The following is a 14391-nucleotide window of genomic DNA, read 5'->3' as shown; positions in this document are numbered from 1 at the left end:
TAGTAATATTTGCTATCAAAGGCTACAAACATTTTATGCCTCAAGTTATTTCCAAAAGTGTTATGCTAATTTATATTTTCATCAATAATATGTGTGTTTACTTACATCCTTTACAACATTGACTATTAGTTTTTATTTTTTAAATATATAAAAATATATTGAAAATTATTAATGAGGTTGAACAACTTTTACATCTGCTTTATTTATGTGAATTTTCTATTCTTGTGGTCTTAAAAGTATTATAGCTATCCCATGAATAATCATTGGGATTTTCTTTACTTCTGAAAAAGTAAGTGAGATTGTCATATAGAACTTTATCAATTAAAGCCACTTTTAAGTTGTTTTCCTTAATATTAAAATGTCTTTTAATCTTTGTCACAATTTTTAGAAGTACTAAATGACATCTTTTTTATCCTAGCAATGAAGCTACCCTTTTTAATGTTACTTAAAAGCTAGTAGTGTTATAGCTTTCCGATATTCCCGGAAAAATCTCATCTAACTTTAGCTACAATTTAAAGCATCTATTGGCTTTCTTCAATGTACTGAATTATGTCACACATTGTTTCTTGAGGAAAATGTATTTTGAATGTACATAGCTAACGTTCAAGCAGACTTTTAGAATGTATCACTTTAAAAGCTTAGAATTTCTTATTTTAGTGATTGTACAAATGAAAACGTTACTTGAAATTGGTGACTTACTACAAATTCTACAACATTGTTTTTCCTTACAACCTAATCTAATGTTTGCTTTTTCCCAGTTTAAGGCCAGTCCTCTTGCTGTGACTTTCAAACTAACTGGGGAGACAGATGACATATTTCAGATACAACCAGATGGACTTCTGTATCACAACAAAGCCCTGGACAGGGAAACAAGAGCTGTTCACAAACTCCAGGTGAACTGAGACCAGACAAAGAACACTAACTCTAATCTCTCTGAGCACTCTTTGTCCTGGAAGTATCACTGGCACCTTCTTTCCTAGCACAGAATCCTGTTTCAGCTCTCCTGACACTAATGACATGCTTTGCAAATCTCATTTGTCTTTTTTTAATTTTATTTTATTTTTTAACAACTAGAGAGGCGTGTGGCAAAGGTATCCTCTTTTTTAGGCTTTTTGACCGGAGTAACCCAATTTATATTGCTAAGGCTCTTAGATGGCATTACTCATCAAAATGAGAGGAAACGTGGATGGCACCTGGATCAAAACTAGCCAGTACTTCTCTGATATTTCACTGGTGTCTGCCTATGGCTGTTGGGTGGGCTCTGGACCCACAAAGAAGGCAGCACTGGTACTAGATGGAGCTCCTTTGGGCCTTGCAAGAAGCAGAAGTAATCAATGACCAAAGTCAGAGGCTGCCTAGAGAGACCCTTCTCTCTCTCTTTCCCCCTTAGTTTTCATGGTTTGTATCTCTACCTGAATGATAGAGAGCTAATTGTGGGGAAAAGAGCAAGCCAAAAGCTTTCTGTTTAAATTTTACTACTGGCTCTGCAGATCAACCACTAAAATGCCTCTGTAACAGGACATATTTTCATACCCTCAAGGGTCAAAGTGTTCTTATTTTACTGATTCCAGCTATTTAGAAAAAAAGCATGTCCAGTGTCCAGCCAACCCCACTGCTGGAAAAACATAGTCATGATTAGATTGGTTTAACTGATAGGGCCTCTATTTTAGCAGCTCCCAATTTGGGCTCTTATGGGTGTCTTTCTCCCCTGTAGTGACCAGGTTATTGGTTATTTGGGCTCTAATTTCCTTCAAGTGACTTTTGACTGTGTGATATGAGGTCCAGACTCACCAAGGAGGTTTCCTTTTCCTGTCAACATCAGGTCTCAGCCCTGGATGCTCATGGCAATACAGTGGAGGGCCCAGTCCCCATCACCATAGAAGTGAAGGACATCAACGACAATCGACCTGTGTTTCTCCAGCCAAAGTATGAAGGCTCAGTAAGGCAGAATTCTCGCCCAGGTAATAGGCAGGAGCCTGGAGATATCTGTAGAAAGATGGAAGTGTAACAGGCAGAGTGGCAGATTTGTGTGGCTAACATGTGTAACTATCATTCATTAAGTACTTACCATCTTATTTAAATTTTATTTATCTTATTTAAACTTCACAGCAATCCTCTGGGAGTTGTTTTATTATCCCCATTGCTCTAGGACACAACTTCTCCACGTTGGCACTATTGACATCTTGGGCCTGATAATTCTTTTTTTGTTAGGGGCTGTTCTGTGCATTATAGGATGTTAGGCAGCATCCCTGACATCTATCAATGCACCAGATGCCAGGAGCAACACTTCCCTTCTAAATTGTGACAGCAAAGACGTCTTCAGACATCGCCAAATGTCCCCTGGGGGGCAAAATCACCCCTAGTTAAGAATCACCATTTTAGGGTGAGAATTTAGAACACCTTACAGCTTTAGAACACTCTAGAACACTCTGGAAAGGTAAGCTTACTCTCCCACATCCTCCCAGAAATCCACATTCTCATGGTCACTGCTGGCTTCCAGTTCTTATTCTTCTCTGTCTTCAGCTCCTAGCTATGGCTCATCCCTTCACTCTTTTACTTTTCATTTCTACAAAAGCCCCTCATCAAAGCATAGGTGTGTGTGGCAGGCTTTACTGAAGATTTAGAGGAATGAAGGAGCATCATGTCATAACAGAGCACAAAATAAGCATGAATATTAGACTGTGAGTTCTCAGAAAGACTTTTGGCCATTTCCATCAACTCACTGTCAAGCTTCCCTCTGTGTCACTTAATCGCTATCTCTCACTCTTCAATGCCCACTTCCAATAACTCAGGAAGAATATTCCTTCCACTTTATTATGTGGAGCAATTTCACGTGTCTCTGTCCCTGAGGTTGTATACCAAAGGCTCACCACTAAACTCTGCCAAGTAATAATCTTCCAGGTCTTATTCTTTACCAATAGGGTTTTCTAATTCAGTGATTCTCAAACTTTTTGGTCTCAGGGCCCTTGTATTCTCATAAAAACTATTGTGGACTCCAAGAAACTTTTGGTTATGTCCAGTGGTGTGCTGGTAAATTTTAATAGCTGTCTCTCTGGGGAGAAAAAACCCTGATTTGTAGAATTTGTCAATTTCTGTGGTATAAGTACTCTCACCATAACCTATTTTAAGCTACCACTGGTGTTAATAATTGGCTCACAAAATTTCTGAAAATTCAACTAGGTCTCACGAGTTGACTCCAATACATCACTGGTTATATCTATCAATATTTATCGTATTTGAAATTAAAACTGAGAAATTAAAAAATATTTATTTAGTAATTGATTTAAAGTAATAAGCATATTTTAATAAAAATAACTATTTTCAAAGACAAAAGGAATGTTAAGAAGAATGGCATTGTTTTAATCTTTGCACATCTCTTAATGTCTGGATTAATTGAGAACAGTTGGATTCTCATTTCTGTTTCTGCATTCATTTTGTTGCTGTATGCTGTTTTGGTTGAAACATTTAAAGAAAAACTCTCCTTACACAGTGTTAATAGTGTAATAACGCTTCAGATAATTGTGGATATTCTTTGATACTAAACCAAAACTCAACAAGTGGTGGTTTCTTAAATGCTAGTTGCAGTGTAGAATCTGAAACCATATTAATGCCTTTTTGGGGATATTCCTTTATGCTAAAATCCATCAAATTATGTTTTGATTTGAATGGGTCTTTTACACATGTATGACCCTAAAAACAGTCTCAAAGACCTCTAGAGGTCCCTGGACAATACTTTAAGAAACCTCATCCTAGAGGAAAGGGGCAGAATAAAGAATTATTCCACCACTGATATGAATTATGGCACCTTCCTCCATTCTATTTCTGCCTCTTAGAAGGCAAATGTGTCTATGGTTGGTTTGGGTTTCAATTAATATCTTTTTTTTCTGGGTACATTTTGTTAAACAGGAAAGCCCTTTATGTATGTCAACGCTACAGACTTGGATGATCCAGCCACACCCAATGGCCAGCTTATTTATCAAATTATCATGCAGCTTCCCAAGGTCAACAATGTCATGTACTTTCAGATCAACAACAAAACGGGGGCAATTTCACTTACTCGAGAAGGTAAGTTAAGTGATGCCCTCATATGACTCTCTGAGTCAGTAAAAAGGACCTAGATCTGTATCACCTTCAGAGACATTTCCTTTTCTTTTCTCTCCTACTTCCCATAGGATCCCAGGAACTGGATCCTTTGAAGAATCCTTTCTACAATCTGGTGGTCTCAGTGGAGGACATGGGAGGCCAGAAGGAGCATTCCTTTAGTGACAGCACATCTGTGGATATTACGGTGAAGGAGAATATTTGGAAAGCACCAGAACCAGTGGAGATTGAAGAAAACTCAACTAATCCTTACCCCATTAAAATCACTCAGGTAGTGCCCAAGGAATACCTAGAGCCTACCCAGTCAATCAGCACTCACATTGTAGGGGCCCACCCTCATGGTCTTCACTGACATTTTTGCATAGCATCATTATGAAGCAAACTAAATAGACAAGGTCTCTGGCCCCAAGTCTCTGGAGTTTGCCATCATGGGTAAACTCTGGACTTTACAACTTGGATTCAGATATATATATGTATATATGTAGATATATATATGTATATATGTATATATATATATATATATATGAGTTTTAAAAGAGAACTTCACTCACCTTCACCTTCCAAGTAGATAATACTGTTGTTCCCTGTCAATAGTGTAGGATATGGCTGCCCTAGAGTGGGTTGTATATGGTACATGTACATGATTCAAATTTGGGGCTGCAAATTATTTTTGAAAAGCTGTTTCTTGTTCCTTTGGGAAAAATCTCTATGCGAAAGACTCAACCCATCACAGGCTGAGGAACAGAGATAAGACTGGTCAAGTGTAAAAGCTGAGTAGACAACCTTTACCCTTGGAGCCCACCCCTGCCAACTCCATCTCCTGTGGGTACCTCTCCCCTCCATTCAAACCCTCCCCTGGTCCCACCTGTATGGCTGGTGTTCATCCTGAGCCCCCTCCTCTTTCTTTAGCTCCTGGAAATCCACGCTGGGGTTCACCCAGATCTGATCTTTTCTGGAAGATCAGGAAGTTTCTTGACACAAAAGCTGTGAGTTAGTGGGAGAGCACTGGATTTGGAAACAGATAAACTGTTATGAGCCCCAACTTCTCACCAATAAAATGGGGATAATAACAGATCTTTGGGTTGTTGTGGAAATTAATTAGTATCTGTGGAAGTGAATAAAAGGTATTAATGTTATGAAGGAGTTGTGGTCTGTAGTAGCCCTAATTTTTTTTAGATGACACTGTTGTTGTTAAGGGGTCCTGGAATCGCCTATCCCACCATATCTATTGTCTAACTTAAAAGGATTTTTATTTATTAAACGTTGAATTAATGAATTTCACCTTCAGAGGAAAAAAAAAAAAAGAATGAAAGCAAGAAATATTCTGCTTTACCAGCTAAGAAAGTATGTCAGGACTCTTTACCATGAGAATTTCAGATTGGGTTCCTTTATTAAAGTCTTCCTGTTTATTGTTTAGGTTACCTTCATAAGGATTTGTAAATGCTAAAAAGAACACATACACTTGTTTTCTCTTAAGGCTGTCAAAGAAAAGAAAATCTAAAGAGCCACACCCAATACCTAGGCCTGGGAAAGGTACTTTGTGTGTCTTGAAACTGAAGAAAGTGGAGGGGGACAGCTCAAGAGAGAAGAACTTAGGCTGAATTTTTAGGGTATAAAAGGAGCTCGCTTACAACTAAGAACATGGTCTTTGGCTTGGACAGAGGGTGTGCTTAAATAACTAGAAAGGGATACCCTTCCCAGCCTGGCTTGAGAGAATAGTTTAGTGTGGAAATTTCAAATGGCTGTAAGACTATAGGCAAGTCACTTAAATTTTTGTGCCCTAGTTTCCCCATTTATAAGGTGGGGATAACAATAGTCTCTACCTCATGGGGCTGTTTGAGGATTTAATGAGATAACATATAAAAGTGTTTAGAATTATGTCTGGAATGGGGTAAAACCCTCAATACTTGTTGTTATTAGTAGTAGACTATCAGATAGGCCAGGCTCTGTCTGTAGCAAGTAGACAGGTCTTACTATTGAGTTTACTGATTTTTTTTTTCAAACATCTTTATTGGAGTATAATTGCTTTACAATGTTGTGTTAGTTTCTGCTGTATAACAAAGTGAATCAGCTATATTCACTTATATCCCCATATCCCCTCCCTCTTACACCTCCCTCCCACCCTCCCTATCCCACCCTTCTACGGGGTCACAGAGCACCGAGCTGATCTCCCTGTGCTATGCAGCTGCTTCCCACTAGCTATCTATTTTACATTTGGTAGTGTATATATGTCCATGCTACTCTCTCACTTCGTCCCAGCTTACCCTTCCCCCTCCCCATGGCCTCAAGTCCATTCTCTATGTCTGCGTCTTTATTCCTGTCCTGCCCCTAGGTTCATCAGAACCATTTTTTTCTTAGATTCCATATACATGTGTTAGCATATGGGATTTGTTTTTCTCTTTCTGACTTACTTCACTCTGTATGACAGACTCTAGGTCCATCCACCTCACTACAAATAACTCAATTTTGTTTCTTTTTATGGCTGAGTAATATTCCATTGTATATATGTGCCACAGCTTCTTTATCCATTCATCTATCAATGGACACTTAGGTTGCTTCCATGTCCTGGCTATTGTAAATAGTGCTGCAATGAATATTGTGGTACATGTCTCTTTTTAAATTATGGTTTTCTCAGGGTATATGCCCAGTAGTGGGATTGCTGGGTCATATGGTAGTTCTATTTTTAGTGTTTTAAGGAACCTCCATACTGTTCTCCATAGTGGCTGTATCAATTTACATTCCCACCAACAATGCAGGAGGGTTCCCTTTTCACCACACCCTTTCCAGCATTTATTGTTTCTAGATTTTTTGATGATGGCCATTCTGACCGGTGTGACGTGATACCTCATTGTGGTTTTGATTTACATTTCTCTAATGATTAGTGATGTTGAGCATCCTTTCATGTGTTTGTTGGCAATCTGTATGTCTTCTTTGGAGAAATGTCTATTTAGGTCTTCTGCCCATTTTCGGATTGGGTTGTTTATTTTTTTGATATTGAGCTGCATGAGCTGCTTGTATATTTTGGAGATTAATCCTTTGTCAGTTGCTTGGTTTGCAATATTTTCTCCCATTCTGAGGGTTGTCTTTTCATCTTGTTTATGGTTTCCTTTCCCATTTGTTTATTTTTGTTTTTATTTCCATTTCTTTAGGAGGTGGGTCAAAAAGGATCTTGCTGTGACTTATGTCATAGAGTATTCTGCCTATGTTTTCCTCTAAGAGTTTTATAGTGTCTGGCCTTACATTTAGGTCTTTAATCCATTTTGAGTTTATTTTTGTGTATGGTGTTAGGAAGTGTTCTAAGTTAATTCTTTTACATGTAGTTGTCCAGTTTTCCCAGAACCACTTTATTGATTTTTTTTGCCAAGTTGTTCACAAAATAACTCTAGGAGTTGGCAAATATTCTTTGTTTTAAAAAAGTAATTAATTAGTTAATTTATTTCTTTTTGGCTGCGTTGGGTCTTCGTTGCTGCACGCAGGCTTTTCTCTAGTTGTGGTGAGTGGGGGCTGCTCTTCGTTGCGGTGCGCAGGCTTCACATTGCGGTGGCTTCTCTTGTTGTGGATCATGGGCTCTAGGCACGCGGGCTTCAGTAGTTGTGGCTCGCGGGCTCTAGAGCGCAGGCTCAGTAGTTGTGGTGCGTGGGCTTAGTTGCTCCGCAGCATGTGGGATCTTCCCTCACCAGGGATCGAACCCGTGTCGCCTGCATTGGCAGGTGGATTCTTAACCACTGCACCACCAGGGAAGTCCGTTGGCAAATATTCTTATCCCTGAAGTCTTTAAGACTAAAGATTTAAGGGAGGAATATTCTTTACTTATGTGTCATTTGTCTTGCTTAAATAATAGCATGGTGAAGAACTGAAAGTGTCTCATCATCTTCACTGGTGAGTTCTGGGAGCTTGTTGTCCATCATGGCTTAGTGCTCAGATAATGCTGCTACTAAGTACATTTTGTTTCTTAAATTGGTGTTTCATGACATGAAGTCTTCACATTCGGACTTCCAAAAGAACAACCCACAAACTCTTTAGAGGGTTCACAAAGAATTGCTTTAGAAAAGAAAAATACCCCTATGTGCTTATTTGGAGCAATATAACTTAGTAAAAAGGAGAAAAAAGGGGAGGGATTATTTTAAGCTGAAAATGAACAATGTAATTTAGTAGTTATAAGAAACCACAGACATCTAAACAAGGTTGTCAGAAATTTCAAATCGAGAACCAGAAAATTGTTTATTTCCTTTCCAGTTCTCTCTGTCTGGATGTATCTTTCCTAACAATTCACTTTGGGCCCTGTAGGTGCAGTGGAACGATCCAGGGGCACTATATTCTTTAGTGGACAAGGAGAAGCCATCAAAATTCCCATTTTTAATCGACCAGGAAGGAGATATCTATGTGACTCAGCCCTTGGACCGAGAAGAAAAGGACGCAGTAAGTAAAATTAGGAGGAGTTTCACAGGTGATGAGATCCTGGGCCCATGGATATCTGAGAGCAGAAACAATTTTACTTAACACCCCGCCCCCCACCAATATCCCCCAAACTGTGTTCTGAACCTCAGTGCATTATTGCTCTCAGAGACATGATAATACCCCGAAAAATTCAACCCATTTTATATTTTCTCATTTCCCAATTCTAAGCGAATTGATCGTAAGGGGATAAATGAAATAGCATTGAAATAGTTGTTTTCTCTGCCTTTTAAAGGGGATGATGAAGGATTCATGTCTTAACTCTGATCTCGTTGTAGTATGTTTTTTATGCGGTTGCAAAGGATGAGCATGGAAAACCACTCGCATTTCCACTGCAAATTCAAGTGAAAGTTAAAGACATTAATGATAATCCACCTACATGTCCATCTACAGTGACTGTACTTGAGGTCCAGGAGAATGAACAAATAGGTAAGAAACCGTGTATCTGTCCTCCCTATGTTAACTCTGTAATCCCTTTCTCCTCTTTGTCAGGTAAAAGGTGGGCGGGTAAACCTGACTGGGGATCAGTGATCCATGCCCAGCACAGCATAGAGGTAGAATAGACTTTGGGACTCACATAGGTACAGTATTTAATTTCAAGCAATATCTGGGAAGTGTTTTAAAATTGGAGATTTTATAACTACTACCCCTACTCCTAGCACTGTTACTGCCACTACTATTACTACTACTACTACCACCCTTACCACTACCACTAGCACCATAACCATTTACACCAGTATCCTGTATACATGTATAAGGTTATCTCTTTGCAAGGTTTTTTTTAAGATTTTATTTATTTATTTATTTATTTATTTATTTATTTATTGGCTGCGTTGGGTCTTCCGTTGCTGTGCGCCGGCTTTCTCTAGTTACAGCGAGTGGGGGCTAGTCTTCATTGCTGTGCGAGGGCTTTTCATTGCAGTGGCTTCTCTTGTTGTGGAGCACAGGCTCTAGGCACGCAAGCTTCAGTAGTTGTGGCACACGGGCTTCAGTAGTTGTGGCTCACTGGCTGAAGAGTGCAGGCTCAGTAGTTGTGGCACACGGGCTTAGTTGCTCCGCAGCATGTGGGATCTTCCCGGACCAGGGCTCGAACCTGTGTCCCCTGCATTGGCAGGTGGATTCTTTTTTTTTTTTTTTTTTATAATTCATCTATTTTATTTATTTTTGGCTGCGTTGGGTCTCCGTTGGTGCGCGCGGGCCCTCTCCAGTTGTGGAGAGCGTGGGCCACTCTTCGTTGCGGTACGCATGCCTATTGTGGTGGCTTCTCTTGTTGCGGAGCACGCGCTCCAGGCTCACGGGCTTCAGTAGTTGTGACACACGGGCTCAGCAGTCGTGGCACACGGGCTCAGTAGCTCCGCGGCACGTGGGATCCTCCCGGACCAGGGCCCGAACCTGCGTCTCCCGCATTGGCAGGCGGATTCTTAACCACTGCACCACCAGGGAAGCCCCTGCAAGGTTTTTCCATAGATTCTTATTTGCCTTCAACAAACTCAGTGACAGGTAAAATCCCATCAAATTTGCTAAATAATTTAAACAAACATTCACACCCAGTGTCAGATATCCTGCAATTGACCCTTGATTGTCCCTCTCTAGGAAGCTGATAATAGCGCATGAGGCTGGAAGATGAAGTTCAAATCCTATCTGTTTTTGTCCTTTTGTTCTTGACTTGTTTTGTTTCCTTGTACTGTGCCAGGATAGCTTTAGTTTTGTGCAGGGACAACTACTATTAGAGCGCTGTGATTTCTGGGAGTTTTATGACTTTGCTGGATTTGGGACACCTATTGTCTATCACCCCCTTGGTGTTGAGCCCATTGGCTGAACAGGCTGGCATTGCTTGAAATGTTTTTGTCTGTTTCGTGTAAGTTTCAGGGCTTACAGGGTTAGCAGGCTCTCATGACTACCATTCCCCAGGCTTGGCTGCCCTTGTAGGCAGATCCTCACCTGCCTCATGGGCATTCTCATCATTTTCTTTTGATCTCTTTACTCTTCTTGCCACACACTTTTCACACAGTGGGTGCTGTCTTGGTGGCTTGGTGGACACTGCTCACATGGCTTGCTTGCTCAATGCTCACTTTTTTTCCTTCTTGCTGTCAAGAGTCATATGTAGGCTACCTATTGTCAGTGTGTTCTGCTTAGGTCTTCTCTTTTTCACTTATTCCAGTTATTCTTACAACAGGAAGTATTAAATGACAGTTTGAAGGATTTCAGTTAATTATAAGGAAGAATCTTCTAAAGTGACAGTGGAGTAACAATGAAATGTGTGACAATAGCCAAGAAACACTTATGGCATCACCCTTTTTGAAAACATGGGATGGTCTGTGATGCTGAATGAAGGCAGAAGACCTTTGAAGACCTTTGTAGATGACACCTCAAGTCTCTTTGCACAGGGCCTAACATTTAGTGTATTAGTCATCTATGTTGCATAACAAATTGTCCCAAAATTTAGCAGCTTAAAACAGCAAACATTTATTATCTCACAGTTTCTATGAGTCAGGAATCTGGATATGGGGTGCATGCCTTTGATTCAGAATCTGGATGTGAGGTGAGTGTCTTTGATTCAGAGAGAGAGAGAAAGAGAAAGAGAGAGAGATCAAAAAATCGCAAGTAAGATGGAAGTCAGTCTTCTTATAACTAATCTCCGAAGTAACATCCCATAACTTTTGCCATATTCATTAGAAATGAGTCACTAGGCCCAGTTCACACTCAAAAGGAGGAGGTTACACCAAGGCATCAATATCAGGGTTGGGGGGATTGCTGGGAGCCACCGTAGAGGCTGCCTGCCTTATTTGGGAGGAGGACAGTACTAGTTTTCTGAAGCTGTTAAGGATGTCATTGTTGGTAAAACAAATTGTTCAGAGGTGCAGCATGCTCTTTGCATCTCCAAAAGTGACAATGTATTTTGTAACAATATTTCACAAAGTCTTGAATTGTGGACTTAATGGACCAGGAATTCTTATAAATCAACACAGATTGAGTCTATTCTCTATATGTAGCCCAAAGGGGTACAAAAAATGTCCCTGCCTTTTGGGGGCTTACCGTCTAGCTCAATAAAATACTCAATTATTCCTTAGTGTATTTATATTCTCCTGTTTGGTGTCTTATATTGGCCAGAATCTTGTGGGACTTATGTCCCCAAGTCTCAGCAATAACAACATTAATTCTGAAATCCCACCTGCTACCAAGACCTTTGTGTTCATACAGGAACTTTATCCTCTTGTAAAAGCCCCACCTCCCTAAAGTATTTCTGAGTGCCCCAAGAGTTGCTGTATGTACCTCTGAATCAATTTGGGCTGCCACTTGTTCCTGGCCTTTATCACTCAGGGACATGGCACTTCTTTGACTCCTGGCTCATTCATAAGTTCTCTGCTCCCACTGAGTGGCGTCTCCTACTGGAATTTCCCTGTCACTGACATCAACAGTCTTCACGGTGCCTCTGACAGCTGGAGGTTTCCTCCGTGGTGAGAGAAGGACAGTGTCCTCTGTGTTCTGCTCACTTGCTGGGGGAAAGGTCCAGAGCAGGGCTGCTCAGACACCAAACAATCACAGAAGTTTGCAAGACACTCTTTCATTCCAACACACAGATGCTTTTCTTACAAGGGGAGACGCATATTCCAAAGGTGACTCGGTTGTTTGTGAAAGCAGAAATGGCAGCAGCTGCAACACTAGATACGTGTTCTCTTCTGCTACCCACGTTACCCCTCCTCCCCAGCCCATGAGACACATCTGCTCGTGCCAGCTCCATTATAGACATAACATAGGTACTTCCATTCCTCCCCTCACAAACCCTCCAAATCTCCCAATAAATCAGTAGATGCAAAGTAACATGGGGGAGGGGATGAAACCGACCTCCACAAGTGGGGAATACATACTCAAGTTTTAGCCCTCACATGGGATTCTGGCTGTGTGTAGAGAAACCCACAATTCCCATTTCATGGAGCAAGATGACCCAGCACCTACCAGAACTCACCCAGACCTGGGTGGAGCACTGAGTCAGAGCCGGACTTCTGGAACTCCCTGGACTGAGACGTCAATAGAAATAAAACTTAGGACCATAAACTGCAGCAAGGCAGAGACGGTGTCTGCCTGCTCTCTGTCCCATGCCTGTCTTTATCTTTGGGGTGGAGTCAGTCTCTGCCATTTTTCCAGAAAGTTACTTAGAAGTAACCACAGTTGGCTTGTCCTTGTTTAGTTTTACCATTTGCCTTGTGTATTAGTATCTGAGGGTGGCCGTAACAAATTACCACAGACTTGGTGACTTAAAACAACAGAAATTTATTTGCTAAGAGTTCTGGAGACCAGAAGTCTGAAATCAAGGTGCCAGCTAGGGGAGAATTCTTCCTTGCCTCTTCTGGCTTCTTGTTGCTCCTTGGCTGCTTGTGGCAGCATCGCTGCAGTCTCTGTGCTCTCTTCACATTGCCTCCTCCTCCTCCGTGGGCATCTCTGTGTCTTCTCTTCCTCTTATAAGAACGCCCATCACTGGATTTAAGGCCCACTCCAAGTCCAGGATGAGGGACTTCCCTGGTGGTGCAGTGGTTAAGAATCTGCCTGCCAATGCAGGGGACACAGGTTCGATCCCTGGTCCGGGGAGATCCCACATGCTGTGGAGCAATTAAGCCGCGTGCCACAACTACTGAGCTTGCGCTCTAGAGCCCGTGAACCACAACTACTGAGCCTGTGTGCCATAACTATTGAAGCCCGTGTGCCTAGAACCTGTGCTCTGCAACAAGAGAAGCCACCGCAATGAGAAGCCCACACACTGCAACGAAGAGTAGCCCCCTCTTGCTACAACTAGAGAAAGCCCGTGCACAGCAAGAAGACCCAACATAGCCAAAAGTAAATTAAAAAAAAAAAAAAAAAAGCAAATCCAAGATGATTTCATCTCAAGATCCTGGATTGTGTCCTCCCAAAATTTATATGATGAAGTTCTAACCTCCAGCACCTCAAAGGGTGACTATTATTTAGAGATTGGGTCTTTAAAGAGATAATTAAGTTAAAATGATGTCATTAGTATGGGTCTTAAGCCAATATGACTGGTGTCCTTCTAAGAAGAAAAAATCTGGATAGATACAAGTACTGGGGAAGACCATGTGAAAACATGCACCAGACAGCTATCTACAAGCCAAGGAGAAAGGTCTCAGAAGACATCAGCCCTGCTGACACCTTGATCTCAGACCTCTAGTATCCAGAAACAGTGAGAAAATAAGTTTCTGTTGTTAAAGCCATCCAGTTTGTGGTACTTTGTTATGGTGCCCCAAGCAGATTAAGACACTTCTCCACACACTGCACTACTGAAAGGGTTAGAAGAACCAACATCGATCTAAGAACTTTAGTCTGCTACTCAAAGTTACTTCCAGTGCTTTCTAGGAACCTGATTCTTCAGTGAGATCATTTTTTAATAGAGTAAAAAGAGCCTATAATGGATGGGTTTCCTTCTTTTCTTCTCTACAGGGAGCAGTATTGGAACACTTATTGCTCATGACATGGATGAAGAAAACACTGTCAACAGTGTTTTAAGATACAGAATTGTGGATCAAACCCCCAAAGTGCCTAGAGATGGACTCTTCCTGGTCCAAACCTACTTGGGAACGTTCCAGTTAGCTGTGCAGTCTTTGCGGAAGCGAGACACTCCGCAGTACAATTTGACAGTAGAGGTGTCTGACAAAGGTTAGTATCGCCTTCACTGTGTCAAGAGTGATAACACTTGTTTTCTTTCTAGTTGTGATTTGTTAGGCTTCTCTAATGCCTGGGTGTATTACAGAAGGATGCTGTTTAAGAGTTCTTGCTTCCTATGTAAAACACAGCACAAAGGCAGCAGGTCCAACATGGTAACGGCCA

The 14391-nt window shown here is 41.1% G+C and overlaps 1 protein-coding gene across 7 annotated transcripts in view; it reads left to right on the top strand.

The window, feature by feature from the left end:
* The window catches only part of CDH17 (cadherin 17), a 71886-nt gene that overhangs the window by 22536 nt on the left and 34959 nt on the right, over nucleotides 1-14391 (top strand). For 4 of the 7 annotated variants that reach the window (XM_061171631.1, XM_061171630.1, XM_061171627.1 and 1 more), the window contains exons 3-9: nucleotides 759-893; nucleotides 1823-1961; nucleotides 3907-4065; nucleotides 4173-4372; nucleotides 8389-8520; nucleotides 8835-8985; nucleotides 14005-14220. In XM_061171631.1, the coding sequence (XP_061027614.1) occupies nucleotides 759-893; nucleotides 1823-1961; nucleotides 3907-4065; nucleotides 4173-4372; nucleotides 8389-8520; nucleotides 8835-8985; nucleotides 14005-14220 (1132 nt within the window). Of the gene's footprint in view, nucleotides 1-758; nucleotides 894-1822; nucleotides 1962-3906; nucleotides 4066-4172; nucleotides 4373-8388; nucleotides 8521-8834; nucleotides 8986-14004; nucleotides 14221-14391 lie in introns of those variants that run through there. The other 3 variants (XM_061171629.1, XM_061171628.1, XM_061171632.1) reach the window with 3 other exon arrangements.

Source organism: Eubalaena glacialis, chromosome 17, assembly GCF_028564815.1.
Source record: "Eubalaena glacialis isolate mEubGla1 chromosome 17, mEubGla1.1.hap2.+ XY, whole genome shotgun sequence".
NCBI lineage: Eukaryota > Metazoa > Chordata > Mammalia > Artiodactyla > Balaenidae > Eubalaena > Eubalaena glacialis.
Note: the sequence above shows the minus strand (reverse complement) of the source record. Positions and strands in the feature narration are given on the sequence as shown.